The 19,009-nt window shown below is 40.8% G+C and overlaps 1 protein-coding gene across 1 annotated transcript; it reads left to right on the top strand.

Annotated features, from left to right (window-relative positions):
- Positions 1 to 8,650: 8,650 nt before the first annotated feature.
- Positions 8,651 to 10,048, top strand: LOC104217459 (zeatin O-glucosyltransferase-like). Its single transcript, XM_009767730.2, has one exon. It carries the CDS (start codon positions 8,651 to 8,653, stop codon positions 10,046 to 10,048), a length of 1,398 nt encoding a protein of 465 aa, XP_009766032.2.
- Positions 10,049 to 19,009: the final 8,961 nt, after the last annotated feature.

Below are 19,009 nucleotides of genomic sequence, written 5' to 3'. Positions count from 1 at the left end.
AACATAAAAAATTCTCAAGCAAGCAATACAAGCATGCACATATCATGCCGAGGTCGTATGACCCGATCCAACATAAATGTAAAATGTGCACTGCCAAGGGTCGAACAATGCGAACCATAGATGCATCTATAACCCCGCTTGCGAATCATACATGCGACGCGGTCAAATTTAAATAAACAATCACCCTGCTCGCGAATCTTACATGCGACGCAGGTACACATAGAAATACATGCTCAACAGCCAATTAAGAATTTATCGGGAAATGTTTATCCAAATAAAAGCCAATTCTCTTTTAGCGATTTAAGAAAATGAAGTTTAGTCCTTTTAGAAATTCATTTACCGATTAGATAGGATTTAAGCAATTCAACTACCAACAAGATTACAGATATTCCAAGTATAGCACACTTTTGGGTCCTAGACTACCCGGACTTACATATAATAGTAGCTACGCACGGACTCTCGTCACCTTGTGCGTACGTAGCCCCCACAAATAGAAGCACAAAACTAATTATTTCACCTATGGGGACAATTCCCTCTTACAAGGTTAGAAATGAGACTCACCTCGCTCCGAAGATCCATAACCGGCATTACATGCCCTTCCGAATACTCGAATCAATGCTAAATGCTCCAAAACACATGCTTGGTGATGAAAATGGCACTCCAAAGTTGCTCCAAAATCGGCTCCCTTGAAAGATATGAGATAAAAATTAGCCAAAACCCGTTTTAAAACACTTCACTGCCCAGGCGACCCTTATATACGATCGCAAACAATGCTCCGCGATCGCATAAGCCAATCCAATGTCCTCAAAATTCTTGCACAATGTGATCGCTAACACACCTCCGCGATCGCATAAGCCAAAACTAGCATCCTCCAATTTCTTCCTCTACGCGATCGCACATACACCCCTGCCATCGCATAAGCCAATACTAGCTGCCTCTAAATCTTGCACTATGCGATCGCAGACCCACTCATGCGATCGCATAGAGTAAAAACATGATGCACTCATACCAGAAAACCAGTAATCCTCACAAGGCAAGAATTGACCCATTGAGCATCCGAAACACGCTCGAGGCCCCCCGGGACCTCAACCAAACCTATCAACTAGTCCTAATACCTCATTCAAACTTAGTCGAGCCTTGAAATCACCTCAAGCAACATCGAAATCACGAATCGCAACTCGATTCAAGCTTAATGAACTTAGAACTTAAAACTTCTATACTCGTTGCCGAAACCTATCAAATCACGTCCGATTGACCTCAAATTTTGCACACAAGTCGCATTCAACATTATGGAACTATCATAATTTTCGAAATTGGAATCCGACCCCGATATCAAAAAGTCAACTCTCGGTCAAACTTCCCAAAAACCTTCAAATTTCTATCTTTAGCCAAATGACTCCAAAAGGATCTACGGACCTCCGAATTCACTTTTGATCATGCTCCCAAATACTAGAATCATCATACGTAACTATTCCCAGACTCGGAATCCCAAACAGACATTGATAACACTGAAATGCACTTCAACCCAAACTTATGAGATTCTTCCAAAATGCTAACTTCCACAATTGGCGCCGAAACGTTTCTGAGTCTTCCAAAATCCAGTCCGGACACACGCCCAAGTCCAAAATTATCATACGAACCTACTAGAACATTCGAATCCCGATTCCGAGGTCGTTTACTCAAAAATCCAACCTTAGTCAATTCTTTCAACTTAAAGCTTTCGAATGAGAATTCTTTTTCCAAATCAACTCCGAACTTCCCGGAATTCAATTCCGACCATGCGCGTAAGTCATAATACCTGAAGTGAAGCTGCTCATGGCCTCAAACTGCTGAACGATGCGCTAAAGCTCAAAACAATCGGTCGGGTCGTTACAGGACTGGCACTACCGTCTCGTAACATATTTGCAGGATGGAACGCTCCAACAAGATAAGAAAGAAGCCAAAAAGCTTCAAATACAAGCAGCTAGATACAACCTCGTAAATTGTGATCTCTACAAGAGAACGTTCGGCGGCCCCCTAGCCAAGTATCTTGGGCCAAATCAAACAAGGCGAGTACCAGAAAAAGTACATGAAAGGCATTGCAGTGCCCACACAAGAAACCGCGCCCTCGTCAGATGCCTCATCCGCGCTGGATACTATTGGCCTACCATGAAAAAAGAAGCTACGGACTACGTCAGAAAGTGTGAACAGTGTCAAAAGTACTCCCCTATGATACACTAAGCAGGGGAACTCCTGCATTCCGTCATTTGACCATGGCCATTCATAAAGTGGGGGATGGATATTGTCGGACCCCTCCCGGCAGGACGAGGTAAGGTGCGCTTCCTTTTAGTTTTAACTAACTATTTTTCTAAATGGGTGGAAGTAGGTGCATACACTAAAATACGTGAGCAAGAGGTCATCGCGTTTATATGAAAAAATATAATATGCCGCTTCGGCATCCCCAAAAAAATCAGTTGTGACAGCGAACCTCAGTTCGTCGGAAAGAGAACGATCGAGTTTTTTGAAAAATGGCACATCAAGCGAATACTCTCCACACCATACCATCCCGCCGGCAATGGCCAAGCCGAATCCTCCAATAAAGTAATACTGAATATATTGAAAAAGAAGCTCGAGGACGTCAAAGGGCTATGGCCTGAACTACTACCAAAAGTACTAAGGGCATACCGTACTACGCCAAAAACTAGCATAGGCGAGACGTCATATTCACTAATCTATGGGACTGACGTAGTTATACCTATCGAGGTATGAGAGCTTAGCTTGAGATACTCCAATGAAAGTGGACCAAACAACGACAAAAGTAGGCTACAAGATCTGGATGAAGTCGATGAACGAAGAGATATGGCCCACATAAGAATGGTATCCCAAAAGCAACAAGTAGAAAGGTACTACAACAAGAAGGCTAAAGTACGACCGCTCAAAGTCGGAAATTACATTCTCAAAGCTAAAACACAACCAGCGAAAGATCCTAATGAGGGAAAACTGGGAACAAACTGGGACGGACCATACAAATCATGCGGCAACAAACAAATGAGCATTCCAGTTAGAGACAAAAGAAGGATAAGTACTCCAAAACAATTGGAATGTTGCCCATCTAAAATACTTCCACTTCTGAAAGGAGGTGCCACCTAAGTTGTACTTTTTCCCTCATCCAGGTTTTGTCCCAATCGGGTTTTCTCAGTGAGGTTTTTAATGAGGCAACAAGGGGGACGTCTCGAGGTTCAAAGTATTGTTCATTACCCCGCCCGTCGACATGTTCTCCGGGTCGAGTAATGAAGGGACTGGATATAGATAATCAAATATCCATTGTATTTACAAAGTCGAGATGTGTTTCCTACAAGAATATAATCAAATCTCCATTTTATGTATAAAGTTGACATGTAGGAAATATGATCAAACCTCCAATGTGAGCGAGAATCCCAATGGCCAAGGCCATCGATGAAAATATTAAGTTCGACCTCGTTCGAACTACGACGGGATCCTACTTCGACAACAGTTCGAAGCAACATCCCAATGGCCAAGCTCATCGACGAAAATGTGGGTTCGACCTTGTTCGAACTACGATGGGATCCGACTTCAATGACAGTTCGAAGCAACATCCCAATGGCCAAGCTCATCGACGAAAATATGAAGTTCCACCTCGTTCGAACTATGACGGGATCCTACTTCGATGACAGTTCGAAGCAACATCCCAATGGCCAAGGCCATCGATAAAAATGTGGGTTCGACCTCGTTCGAACTACGACGAGATCCTACTTCGACGACAGTTCGAAGCAACATCCCAATGGCCAAGTCCATCAATAAAAATATGAAGTTCGACCTCGTTCGAACTACGACGGGATCCTATTTCAACGACAGTTCGAAGATACATCCCAATGGCCAAGGCCATCGACAAAAATGTGAGTTCAACCCCGTTCGAACTACGACGGGATCTTACTTCGACGACATTTTGAAGCAACATCCCAATGGCCAAGGCCATCGACGAAAATGTGCGTTCGACCTCACTCAAACTACGAGGGGATCCCTCTTTGACTATCATTCGAAAGTAGCACCGCAAAGGCTAAAGCCACTGCCATAAGAAAAAAGGAATAGACCTCATACAAAAGCTAAATCGACTTAACAGTTCGACAGGTATCCCGGATACCATAGATATTGCAAAGAGCACCACTCGAATCGACAAAACAAATTCTACATTGCATCAAAATGTTACTTACACCTATCTTTACAATGGGCTCAAGCATGCCCCCTACAAAAGTCCCAATACAAAAAGTAAGTACAAACAAAAGATTACACGTCATCCCTAGTTGGGTACCCATCTTCATACCAAGAGTATTAAGCAAGACGGTTCGCATCATCAGAGTTAATGTCATCCCTATCAGGTGTAAGAGGGTCATACCCGCATGCCTCACGAGCTTAGGAATGCACGACCTGAAGTTCTGCTTCAGTTGCCCTCCCCTCGGCGTGAAAAGCCTTGTACAAGTCAAGTCGGGCCTCAGCATGGACCCACAACTCATATAAGTGACGAGGCACAACCAGATTGGCCAAAGCACGAGATGTAGAAGGTTGTGAGCATCGATTTGCATCCTCCGCTCTTAGCAAGGCCACTTGTCCATTCAACACAAACAGCTCCGCCTCCAACTCCTTAACATGCCCTTCAAGCCCTGCAACCTTAAGCTTAGAGTCCTCCTTCTCCTCGATCAGCTCCGATCTACAAACATGAAGGGTATTCTCCAAGGCCGCCGATCCAGAAATAGTCGTCGCCAACTTATCAGCACCGACACTCAGCTCGCCCTTAAGCCCCTCAATCTCTGCCGACTTCGTACCCAATTCAGCGATCAAACTAGCCACCTTTGCTTGTAAGTCAGCATTCTCGGCCATCACTCCCTACTTAACTTAAGTTCATCCTCCTTCACCTTAAGGGAGGCCTCAAGTTCACTATTACGGGCGACAGCCTTCATAAGCTCCTCATCTCGCTCCCTCAACTCCTCAACCTTGCGCACCAGTTGGTCCTCCCTCTGTTTGAGTCTTTCGCGGAACAACTGAAAGTCAGGGTCATAATTATAAATATCGGCCATTGCACGATGCTTAGCTCGATACTGTTGATACTTGGAAAACATCTTCCCGTAGATGGCCGTCCTCTTCCTTTCTTAATGCTCGCGCTCGGTCTCCATGATAAGGGTCTGACACAAAAAAAAGAGAAGTTAAAAACAAAAATACAGGTCGCCGATCACAACGCAAGCCCAGAGACGAAAAGGAAAAGAAAGGCACCTACCCGTAAGGCCATACCGGCGACGTTCTAGGAAAACTCCATGTCACTTATCGCCCTAAGCACCTCATTTTCAGGGGAAACACATAGAGGGGCTAAAACAGACGCACTTGATCGCAGTTCAACAATAAGTTGTAGTCCCCTGGGATGACTATGTGACGATCAGATCCTTCCACTCTAACCTCCACGTGAGTATGGCGACCTACGAACTCGCGAACGTCCTCCGGGTCGACATCTGAACATGATCCTTTGCCCTCGACACGACAGCCTCTAACGTTGGATGATGCACCTCCCTCAGCAGAGCACACAGAGCCGGCCCCTGGGTAAATTCCTTCCGTTTAGGGAGATCTCCCTGCTAAAATGGCGTCGGCCATAAATGTGGGTACAGGTTCCATCTGCGACGCCCTACTTCTACCAGCGTCCATGGCCACATCCTTCCCCAGCTCCATTCTCCTCCTTTTTCTCGACAATGACTCGTCCCTGTTAGAGGATTCATCCAAGAGGTGCGGGGTCGGTATTGAAAAAGCCTCCTCCCTCACGACCATGACCTGAAAGGGACCTTCTGCTTGAATCGATTGAGGATGACCCCCTAGAATAGACTCATTCGAAGTAAACTGCATTCATGCGGCGTCGACGGCCTGTCGGAATGCAGGGACTGGCACCTTCTGCCTGGAAGCTCCTCGACCTATCGTCACGAAGAGTCATATCAATAGACGACGACATATAACCAACAAAGTGGTAAGGGGAAAACATTTACCAACTATCGGGCCATAACATTTTATGAAGGCGGGCCAATCTCGGGTTTCCGCTGCATATAACAGACGGGCTACCCAATCCCTTATGCCAGCAATAAGGTGGGGCGGACATCCTATAGATGCAAACGAGAAGCAAACAAACCCTATAATGAATATAGATGAAGGAAGAGTAAAATTAGTGGCGACACTTACGAGTCTCGTTCCACCGCTCCGGGAACCTGGCGGAGTCGGAAACAATGTGTTCAGTTTTGACAAAGAAATACTTATGCCAAAACTTGCGACTTGCTTGGTCGTCAGTCCCAACCACCAGTCCTTTTGTGCCACGGTGCCTCAAATGCACCATAGTACCCCTGTGGAAGCTGGGCGAGAACAGGTGCAAAAGGTGCTGGATAGAACATCGCATTCCGCCAACTCCGCATACTTGGTCAACAGCAGAAGTATCTTGAGCGTATATGGCGAAAGTTGTGCCGGGCAAACTTGGTAGAACCTACAGAACTATTCCGCTAATGGGAGGAGGGGAAAAGAATAGCCAATCACGAAAGGGTACTTGTAGAAAGCGCAGTACCCAGGTCTGTGGACCTCTACGAAATCCCTCCCCGCTGGAACCATGTCAACATGAGCGGGAATGCCATACTTTGCACAAAGAGTGTCAATGTAAACTTGTTCCATCTCAGAGAGTACAGGGGTAGGAGTAGAAGGGGGATCTTTGAGGAAGTCACTTCGAGATATGGGGTGTCTCGGCAGCAACTCTTCCACCGTAGGAAGACTATCACCTTCTTCTACCACCATATCTTCACTACCTGAAGGGGGCGCCATGGACAATGGGGCGGCCTCAGAAATCCCTTCACGAGATCGATGTGATATTGGCATGCTTTCATTAAAAGAGGTAGTGACACAGCCCAAAAAAAAAGAGAAGAAGAAGAAGTTGTGAACGAAGAGTGTGAGAAGAAGAAGCAGAAGGTTGTCAGGGCAAGCTCGGAGAAATGAGGAGGGGTAATGAGAAATGAAATGACCAAGAATTTTCGAAAAAATAAACCCTCCACCTATTTATAGGATTGGGTGGCGCCAGAATTGAAGCGGAAGGACACAGAGTGACACCAAAATCGAAGCAACAAGCCATCAACCCCTGTCTCAAAAACACGCGTAATGATGACACACGTGAAGATGACATCATTTCCAGGTAAAATGCATTACCTGGTGTCTTGCTAAGCACGCTGACCGCCCACCATTGGCCAGGCCGTAATGCCTCGTAGGGTCAAATTTCTCCGTAAGAACGCATGGTTTCCGCTCATCGAGGACGTACCAAGTTGCAACCTCGACAAGCGGAGGGACTAACTGTATGGGTCCAAATTTGAACAACCACGACTGTTGATGAGTACGACGAACGATGAGATCCTCGAAGTTCGACATCCTGCAGAGGATGACCTTAAGGTGAACAAAAGGCTGTACAACCTTTGCAGTAGGGTAGGCCCATTAGAGGACCATGGGGATATTCTTTCGAATATTCCCTATAACTTGTCTTTTAGCGCTTAGAAGGGTTTGGTCCCTTATATATATAGAGCGTAAAACAACCATGTAAAAGACTGGACATTTTTCCTAACTCATAATACTTGCTATAAACTCGCTTACATAAACAACTGACTGGATTATAGTTAATTTTTTCTTTCGAAGGAGATAAAAAGTTCTTATCCTCTACATTCTTCTAGTCTATCTTCCGTTCTAGAGATTATTATGCTTAGCTAAGATTTACCCCTTTATTTTCTTTGATTGATTTATTCCAAAAGGTTACGATATCTTTTGAGTCAAACAATAAGATGTTGGGTCATCTGAATAGTATATGGATCAAGATCTTTGGCATGAGTAGAAGTTCAACAAAAACAACTCAGAAAAAGGGAATATTCTTTTTCCACACTTAATAATTTGAATGTGAAGGAATCATGTTAGAACTTTGAAAAAATTACAGCACCTCTCTTATTGCATCTTTAATCCAACTTATTAGTTAAAAAAATCCCCAGTAGCTATCATATTCTAGATCAGTAAATTTAAAATGCCATCATTAGACTTCCAAGTTTAGTTCAAAATATGTTAAAGCCAAGTAAGAAGAACAAACAGGAGTTGCACATACTGCAGCAGAATAGGTATATACTGATGGTGATGGTTTATCAACTTTTTCATTTCAAAGATCCACATTCTATCCATCTAATGAAACAATTATAGTTCATTATCTACTTGCCTTCATTGCATTATTCTTGAAAATGGACAAAAAATCTATAAAGTCAAGCCTTTTAACAAATGGTTGACTAGTCTTCATTAGAATCAACAATATTACTCCTTTCAGGAAGTCTTAGTTTTCATTTGAATATAACATACTTCAAAAGCCCAGATCTTATATAACATTAATTTCTGATATTCTAAAAGTGAATCCATTAGCTAAATATGTTATCTTTACATTACCTATGTGGTCAAAGCTCATTGTGATAGGTGCAAATGAGACTTTATATTATCCATAAAACTAAATTCATTTATGTAACTAGAGTTCAAAAAGATTTCCTTGTACCTATATATACACATGTATTGTCATATATGCAACCATGCAATTCTGAGATTTCTCTTCTCTAATACTTCTATTCCAATGGCTGACAAATGCACTTCAAATGTGGCTGTAATCATGGTACCACTTCCAGCACAAGGACATCTCAACCAATTTCTCCACCTCTCTAGGCTCATCTCCATGTACAATATCCCTGTCCATTATGTTGGAACCAATGCTCACATTCAACAAGCGAAAACTCGTGTTCATGGTTTTGATCCTCTCACAATAACAAACATTCAGTTCCATGAATTTCCAACACCTACTTATGAAACTCCCTCGCCAAATCCTAACGCTCCTCACAAATTCCCTAGCCAGCTAATCCCTTCATTTTTTGCAGCATCCCATCTCCGCGAGCCAATCTGCTCTCTAGCGCGCAAACTTGCTAGCACGATGAATGTTAACAAAGTGGTTGTTATTTATGATAATTTGATGAGTGGGGTTGTTCAAGATTTGCCTGAAATGCCAAATACTGAATGCTACTGTTTCAATCCTATCTCAGCTTTCCATAGGTTTTCATACTTTTGGGAAGTGAAAGGAAAGCCTTTACTCCCTGGAACTGAACATTATGAGGACATTCCATCGGTTAAAGACTGTTTTTCTGCATACTTTTGGGAATATTTGAAGGCACAAGTTGTTCCCTTTGTCGGTAAGATCAGCTGTGGTGAACTTTTCAATTCATCGCGAGTGATAGAAGGTTTGTACCTTGATCTAATGGCTAAAGAATTCAATAACCCGAAGTTATGGGCTATAGGTCCATTCAATCCTGTGGTGCTAACAGAGAAACACAAAAACTCCAACAAACGCCACGAGTCCCTGGATTGGCTTGACAAACAAGAGCATAACTCAGTTATTTTTGTGTCATTTGGAACTACTACTTCGTTGTCTAACGAAGAAATCAAACAGATCGCGATTGGTCTAGAGAAAAGCGAGCAAAAGTTCATTTGGGTTCTTAGGGATGCTGACAAGGGAGATGTTTTTACAAGTGAAGTTAGAAAAATTCAACTGCCTGAAGGATATGAAGAGAGAATAAAAGGAAGAGGAATCATTGTAAGAGATTGGGCACCTCAATTGGAAATATTGGCACATAGTTCAACAGGTGGTTTTATGAGTCATTGTGGATGGAATTCGTGCATGGAAAGTATTTCCTTTGGAGTTCCTATAGCAGCTTGGCCAATGCATTCTGATCAGCCAAGAAATTCTCAACTTGTAACTAAGTACTTGAAAATTGGACTTACTGTTAGGCCATGGATGCGTCGAGATGAGCATGTTACACCAGATATGGTTGAAAATGCTGTGAAAACTTTGATGGATACAACAGAGGGAGATGAGATGAGGAAAAGAGCAGCACTTTTGAGTAATACTATCAAGAAATCAGTGATGGATGGGGGCATGAACCGTGCTGAGATGGATTCTTTCATCGCTCACATTACTGGTTGAAATTAAATTTATTGATATAATAAATAGTATATAATATAATAAAACTGCTCTGCTAAGAATGGTTAAGTATATGAAATATATCAGTACTCTGTTAATCTGGCAATGACATGGCTATCTTTTGTCGTCTTTATGGTAAAATATTGCGGAAATTTCTGTTTTAAAGATAGGCAGACTTTGGTGTGCCTTGCCTAGGAAGTGTTCTTGTTGCTTCATATATTCAAGAATCGTACCTTGTCTTACTTAAACTATTTGACTTAATTATTATCTACAAAAAATTGAAAGAAGAATATGTGTATTGAATTGAATAGCGAAAGTAATGTAGTGACCACTATATGGCCATATACATTAGCCAATGCAGTTGAGTTTTTAAAATTTGCATGAATAACCAATTCACTACTACAAATCCGCTAAAAACCGACAAAAAGTTTCCGATCAACGTTGATTGGTCAAAAAAAAAGTTCCAAAAACCGTCCAGCTTGGACGGAAACTGGAAAAAAAAATATCTTATATTTTTTTACAAATAAATACCGACCAAAGTTGGTCGGTAAATTGATCAACAAAATGATCAAGTTGGTCAGACTTGCTTAGTCAAAGAAACTTTTGAATTACCGACCAACTTTGGTCTGTAATGTGGACCCAATTTTTTAAATTTTAATATTATATTATTATTTAAAATATTTTATAAAATTTAAAGAATTTATATTTAAAATTACCGACCAACGTTGATCGGTTAATGCAAGGGAAGCATTTACCGACCAACTTTGGTCGGTATATTTTATTTTCTGGAAAATAACCGACCAAAGTTAGTCGGTTATTAGGTCAACATTGATCAAACTTTTGAATCACTTTTATATTTACTATCTAACTAATATAAATGTAATCCTTTAACACTTTTGTAATACAAATAATGAATACACTAACATATACTATAACATGCTATATATGTAGTTAAAGTAGTACAACAAAGCGTGTTATATATATATATATATATATATATATATATATATATATATATATATATGTATGTATGTATGTATGTATGTATGTATGTATGTATGTATGTATAGCCATATATATATAAGAACACGAAGCGCTAGGACCACATAGTCGGGTTCTTTTAGGGATAGACTTGTGAAAATCCTAATTAGTATATATAATTTATCATCAAATATATCTATTTGTAAATTGATTCATCGACTTATAACTTACTTAGATGCATCGGTGAATATTAAAACAAAATATTTGACCTATACCGATTAATAGTAAAAATAAAACTTCTCGGCCTATATCGATTAATCTATGTCATGCATTATTAGTGATGAATGAATGAAAAATAGAAGAATTAATACTAAACATCTTTGACATGTATATATATATATATATATATATATATAGGGATCACAAATTAAAGAAACGAAAGAAGTTATTAGTATTAAGTAAACGAGTTAAACTAATAGGTCAAACATGGTCAAACTTTTAATTTGAATCACATTAATATTTACTATCTAAATAATATAAATGTAATGCGTTAACACTTTTGTAATACAAATAATGAATACACTAACATATATTATAAAATACTATATATGTAGTTAAAGTAGTACAACGAAGCGTGTGTTATAACACACACTAACATATACTATAACAAGCTATATATATAGTTAATGTATTACAATAAAGTGTGTGTGTGTTGTGAGCACGTGATTTTTGTTTCACACGACAATCGCTCCAAAAAGAAATAAAAACAAATATAATTGGCCCTGCTGTACAATTTCGGATTTCTGTGCGGCACCTTGTTGATTTATTTGTGACTTTGGCCCATTTTTATTTATTTACTTTATTAAAATAAAATTCAAAAAAAATATATGTGTCCTGCATAATTCAAACCGTAATCCGGTCGTTAAATAGAAAATCATGAATAGGCATTTTCGTCCGTGATTTTATTTGGTTTGACTTTACCTGTTTTGAAATATTTTAGTGTGTGTGCAAATAATTGTATTGAGTGTGTATTTAATTTTAATTTGATTTTTTGGCTTAGTTTTGTTTTTAAAATAAATAAGAAAAGGAAATAAATAAATAACAAATATAAAAAAAAAAAAAAAGGAAAGACCCCTTCCCTTCCGGACTTGGGCCAATTTTAACAAAATTGGCCCAAACAAACTCAGCCCAAACCCAGGCCTGCCCGGTCCAACACCAGCGGATGCCCAGGGTGTCTAAACGACACCGTTTTAATCCAGTGTGGTCTGGGCCGTTGATCTCAGATTGATCAACGGCCAAGATCATTTCCCCACAACCCACTGAGGAACCCGACCCGTTTCCACCCGGACCAACCCAAACCCCTTACCCTCGAAACGACACCGTTCCACTTAAGCCATCAGATCCAGACCGTAGATCTAAATTGATCTAACGGTCGAGATCCGCCTACTCATTCCATATATAAGCCCTTAACATACCCTACCCCCCTATCCAATACCCCGACCTCCGTCTTCAACCTCATCCCCCATCAAACCCTAGAGCCGCCCTTGTATCCCCCACCATGAAAACCGGCGGCATGAACGCCGGTGACCTCGCCATGAACACCATAGAACCCCCTCACCACCCTGAACATAGACCTGTTAACCGTTTGGTTCGAATCACCCCCAGGTCCTCGAATCTTCATTTGAAGATTCGAGTCAAAACTCGATCTACACCAAACAACCCCAGCTTCATACCAGACACCCCCCAGACCCCCCTCGTGACCAAACCATACTTGGTTTGGTCCGAATCTGATCAAGGAAGCATGAATCCCAGATCTGAGTTTTGGAACTTGGTGGTTCTTCGTCACTGGTCCGTATCCGTTCAAACCGAAGCGGTTAAGGTCTAATGGACTTTAATCAAAGTGTTTCTCATTTGAGAAACACTTCGATTAAAGTTCGTTCAGCCTTAAGAAAGGTCTGTCCAAGTCCGAGTCAAGTTTTGATTTTTCAAGGTTTAAGGTGAGTCTTTTCTTTTCTTTATTCATTTTGGCCCCTCTGATTGTGGTAAAAATCGGTTCATACTTTGATTTTGTGTCTTTGAATTTTGTCAACTGTGCCCCGTCCACTTTGCCTAAACCTCTGCTTGTTTGAATGAGTCTTTCTATTTGCCCTGATATAAGTAGTGTGCAATTAGCTGATTCTCAAAATTTGAACTGATCAATTGACTCCTCGAGCACCACTTTGTTTAGCCAGTACAATTCAAGTCATGTGCCCTATACTTTGAATGTCTGATTTTTGGCTACGATTGTGTATGTTAATGCTAATATAGTCGAGTCGACATGAGTCGTCAATTAGTTTCAACTGCCTGAACAAAATAAATCGATTCGCTTCTGTTGAACATTTGCCTGAATCAATTAAGAACCAAGTTCAGTTACTTATAGTTGTTAATATGATTTCAGAAACCTAAGGCTTGATCTGTAATTGAAATCTGAGTTGATAGCATGTGCACTTGTGCACAGCATGTGCATTGTGCACAGCCTGGTCCCTGTACAAAGGGCTTTTGATTTAGAAATGGTTTGACAGCATATGCTGTCAGATATATTCTACTGCCCATACTTGCTTTTAGATAATAAAATGAAAAGTTAAAGCCTGCCAAGGGAATGTTGATGGGGGTTAATACTTAAATAACTAATTGGAATCTGAAAAATGAAAAGGGCACATGGGAGGGGTACTGTGATATTAAAAAGAGGCTGTTAAAAGGAGTAGGAGGGAGGCTTATAAAAGGGGACAGACATAGAGGACATACACAGAGATATAGAGAGGGACAGAATTAGGAGATAGACATAGACAGAATTAGAGGAAGAGAAAGAAAAATACAGATACTGTGAGGAGTTTTGAAAGGGAGATACCATCTGAAGGAGAGGAGATACACACTAGACCTTGAGAGCTAAAAAAGGGAGTGAGGCATAGGAACAAATACAGAATTAGAGGGGAGGGGAAATCAGAAAATACAGGAAGAAAGAGGGAACACACTGTGAGGAATAGAGAGAGAGCAAGAAGAAGATAAAAACAGATTAAGAAATCAGAAACTTGGTCTTGTTTGTCTGAAGTTCAGCTATTGTCAATACGTTAGGCAGTGTTTCTTCTTCTAAATTTCAATTGAGTTCTTTCTGTGGTGCTGTTCTGATTACTGCTGCTATCTTGCTCACTATTGTTGCTGCATTTCTGCCCTGCTGCTATTTGCTAGTCCTGCTTCTTTCTGCTGCTGATTTCCACATCTTCTTCTTCTTCTCCTTTGCATTTTCAGCATTTCCAGGTACACATTTCAAGTCCCATATTGATGTAATTAAAACAGTTGGAAAGCATGAAATGAAAAAAGGGTTGAAGAAGTTCAAGTATTTGTTGTAATATTCATAGTACATTAACAGGCCTGTGAAAATTGATTTAGTTTATGATTCAACAGTTCGAAAGTATGTATTGATATTTGACTGAGTTTACCCTGTTGTACTTTAACTCTGTAGTTGTTTGTCAGTAGGGGCATGTATATTTCGGCCTTATACAATACTGTTCTTGTTTCATTTGGTTTTTGTTTAGTTAAGACTAGTCCACACAAGTTTAGTTAAGTTCGACTCGAGAAGTGTTCGGATTAAGTGTTGTATTTCGTTTAGCTCGTACATGATTCCTTGCCAAACTAAAGTATTTTACTTGCCAGTTATCCTTTAATCTAGGCCAAATAAGTTCAGTTAAGTTCAACTCAAAAATGTTCGGATTAGGTATTGCATTTCATCAATCTCATATGTAGTCTTTTGTTCGACTGAAACATCCCTGCAAGGCATGACGTTTTTACTTTATAAGTAGTTAATCAGAAACTAACAAAAATCCGGATTAGGCCAAAGCCTATAATTGAATTAGCATGTACCTTTTCTTCTAGTTTTAGAGACAAATGCATTAGAAATTTAGCCATTTTAGGATATCCTTTTCTAAAATAGAGATGAGCCTCGCCAAACAAAGATGCAAAATTGCGGGGCCCTCAATAAATAACCATGGTAATTATTTAGAATTCAAGATAGGCCATTTAATAAATTTCATGGCCTTCTACGAAGATAATAACGCGTTTAGATTCTTTAGGCGCGACCTTTAGTAAATTATATTCTTAAAAATCGGGTGCACATTGATGTGACCCAAGTCCAAGTCCCAACGGAGTCAAAATGTGTTAACAACTACGGGTGCATTGATTGTGACGTGGTTCGAGATGCATTTTCACGACGTTGTAATTCCATAAAAATAAATGATAATAATAAAAGCGGTTTAAACTTAATAAAGGCACATAAGTCACAACCTGTATTTAAATCAGATCTTTAGCCATTATAACAATTTAAGCGACCGTGCTAGAACCACGGGATTCGAGGGTGCCTAACACCTTCCCTCGGGTCAACAGAATTCCTTACTTAGAATTTCTGGTTCGCAGACTTCATTTGGAAAAGTTGAAAATTTCCTCGATTTGGGATTCAAGATAAAACCGGTGACTTGGGACACCAAAAAGCCAAACCTTTCCCAAGTGGCGACTCTGAATTAAATAAATAATCCCATTTCGAATATTGTCACTTAAATTGGAAAAAACTCCACCCGCGCATTTTAACCCTTCAGGGCGGGCGCGCAAAAAGGAGGTGTGACAGCTCTGGCGACTCTGCTGGGGAAGATTTGACCCAAAACCACTGGTTCAGGGTCCAAGAATTCGAGCTTAGAATAATTGTTATATCTGGCTTATTATCTGATCTTTATTACATGTTTTGCATAAAAGTGCTAAATGTTGTCTTTTACCGCTTTTGATATTATCTGAACTGTATATAAACTGTGCCGAAACCCTTCTTTTCTTACCTCCGGGGAGAAGCTCGCTGGTCGAGACTCCCTATTCTGTTAGTGTCAATACTTGAAATAAGAAAGAGGTCGGACAAGTTACAAAGCCGGACGATCTCGCGGGTCCCCGGTACGTAGCCCCCTCCTCGACTCGAGTTGTCCGCTCGGGTACACAGTCTAGGGCAAATACCAAGGTTTAAACCTAGTATAACGAAACTTCATGCCGGATCCCTAGTAGGAACGCTTATTTGCATCATATGGCATTTGACTTAGGGGACTCAACACAGGGGTTGGGTCCGTCTAGGACAGGCAACCTGAAATGGAAAGACCATCATGCTGCATTCCTATCTGTGTTATGCATTTATTCGCTTCGGTTCCGCATGTCGACCGGTTCTTAAAAAAAGAAGGGAAAATAGCAGCGCAGGGGAGATAATTACTTATTTTTGGAAAATAAAACCAATGTCCAAGTAGTGTCAAAACCTCGCCGGAATTTTTCTAAAAAAAAACTGTTTTGTTTATTGAGAGTTGTTAAAAAAAATATATACAAAAATTTTTCTTTTATCACTTTCAAAGATCAAAAAAAGAAAAGGTATTTATTTTTAGTATTTTTTTAAAAAAAAAAATCGAAAATTCATAATTCAAAAAAATGAGTTGTTTCTTTCGTAGTACCCCTTTTATGAATTCAGACTAATAGTCCAAATTTTTCTTAAAAAAAATAATAATAATATATAAAAAAAAAATAAAAAAATATATAGTTTCTTTAATCTTTATCTCTTTTCAAAAAAAAAATGTAAAAAATACGCATTCCTGATTTCTAGGTTTATTCGATTTTTTTCCCTATGTTACGATACCCCGAACTACGCCGGTTTGATTCTCACCGGATGTGAGATACGTAGGCAACCCTCGTCGGGTTCAACCCCCATTTTGCTAAAATAGCCAAAATCAAAAAAAAATATGTTTCAAATTTTTAAAGAGTCATAAATAAGTCAGGTGATGCTGTTTTGACATGAATAGCCGAATGTTCCCGAAAGGGACGCCGGAAGGCTGACTTTGCATAAATAGCCACTTTTGGGTTTTGCTTAGCATTTTTAGACCCACACAGCCTTAAAATCTTCGTCCCCGAAGTGCTTAAAGGCCGTGTTCAAAGCTTGGTCCCCTCTGTAAAATATTTTGAGTCAGTCATTTTTGTTAAAATCACCTTAATAAATGTGCAGGATGAGCACGATGCAAAATGAACATTTTTCAATAATGACCAAAATCCCTATCAAGTTACGGCTATGGTGGAATGATCTAGGTGTTGAAGGGCAAAATGAGGTTAAGAAAAATCTGAAAGGTCTTGTGGGTCTGTTGGAAATCCAGCCTCGGGGAGATATCATAAGAGCTTTGGTTACCTATTGGGACCCGGCGCACAATGTTTTCCATTTCTCTGATTTTGAGCTCACCCCAACTTTGGAAGAAATGGCCGGATACATCGGGAATACTGAACTTCCGTTGAGGGAAAAATACTTGGTCGCCCCAAGAGTCGTCACGGTACATCGGTTCCTGGATTCATTGAAAATACCTAGAACAGTCCACAACCCGGATCTAGCAGCCGGATTCTGTACTCCATGCTTCATATATGATAGATACGGTCACGAGGGGGGATTCAATAATCCAATCAACAAACTGTGCAGCAAAGGAGTTCGTCAGAAGTGGGACGAGCACAGACGGGTGGCGTTCATGATAACGTTTCTGGGTCTTCTGGTATTTCCCAGGAAAGATGGAAACATTGATTTGAAGATATCTGGGGTCGTCAGCACTTTACTCACGCAAAGTGACAGTACTCTCGCGCCTATGGTGGTATCCGACATCTTTCGAGCTCTCACAGCTTGTAAAGCTGGGGGAAATTTCTTCGAAGGTTGTAACATGCTCCTGCAGATATGGATGACCGAGCACCTTTGCCATCATTCCGAGATTTTGAGCCATGGTTCCCCGGAAAAGACCCGCATAGAAGAATCTTACGCGAGAGCCAAAGAGATCAGTCTGCCCGAAGGAGTCCTGGCTTGGACCTCGTTCTTTCAAGCTCTTACTGCCAGCCAAATACAATGGAAGTTGGGATGGTTGCCCGTTGATGAGGTCTTATATATGTCAGCGGCTAAAACTCATTTCTTGCTGATGGGGCTTAAGAGCATTCAACCTTACGCACCCTGCCGAGTTTTAAGACAGTTCGGAAGATGCCAGACAGTACCTCATGAGGAAGATCTAAGCACTCAAGCAATTGAGATAAGTCCTAACGGACAGTTCCCAGAAGCAAAGATTCGCCAAATCTGGAATGAGGGTCAATATTTGAAATCAGATACTTGCGTGCGGGATCAAGCCAAAGGAGAAACGGCGCCAGGTTACCTTGCATGGTACAGAAGGGAACTCGAGCATGAAAGGCCAGCTAAGAGACCCCACATCCGGAATTTTACCGAATCATCACAAAAGCAGTGGGATTGGTTAGCAAAAGAAAGAGGCTATTGCACCGAAATCAGCAGGTTAAAGCAACAAGTGGAAAAATTGAAATATGAACACAACGTGCAAGTTGCTACCGATCTGGGAGAGCGGAACAGGTTGATTCAAGAAAATGAAATGCTCAGAGCCCAGATCAAACAGATAAGGTTGGATGCAGATAGACAACCAAGGCGTCGATCGGACGAGCAGCTGATAAAAGGGCTAAAAGGTGAAATCAGGGAATGGCGAGATGGTTTGGAGAAATCTGAAAACATCATAGCAGAGCTCAAAGCACAGTGGGATACAAGAACGGATAAGCATCGCAGGTACCTGAATCGATTGAAAAGCGACCATGAGAAGACTGTTGTTAAGATAAAGAGAGAGATGGCTGCACTTGAGATCAAAGCAGCTAATCAGGCCAAGGATTTCCAAATTGAGAGCAGATACTGGTATGACTCAATAGCCCAGATGAAGTTGGAAGTACGACGACTGAAGCATCAGCATGTACAAGATGCTCAAGTTTTCAAGATATGCAGCGATCAGACAAAACGCCTGCTCGTAGAGAAGAAGCAAACCAGAGATAGGATCAAGGCCATTGCCCATGCCATCACCAGACGATGCCTACGATGTGAGAACATGTCCAGCGCTACCGTCCTCTCGGCAGTAATGGGTTATG

The sequence above is a fragment of the Nicotiana sylvestris genome, chromosome 8, assembly GCF_000393655.2.
Source record: "Nicotiana sylvestris chromosome 8, ASM39365v2, whole genome shotgun sequence".
Taxonomy (NCBI): Eukaryota; Viridiplantae; Streptophyta; class Magnoliopsida; order Solanales; family Solanaceae; genus Nicotiana; species Nicotiana sylvestris.
The sequence above is the reverse complement of the archived record's forward strand: the minus strand, read 5'-3'. Positions and strand labels throughout refer to the sequence as shown.

Bases quoted from the DNA above. Each gene is read 5' to 3' on its own strand.
- LOC104217459 (XM_009767730.2), top strand. From the start codon at position 8,651: ATGGCTGACAAATGCACTTCAAATGTGGCTGTAATCATGGTACCACTT.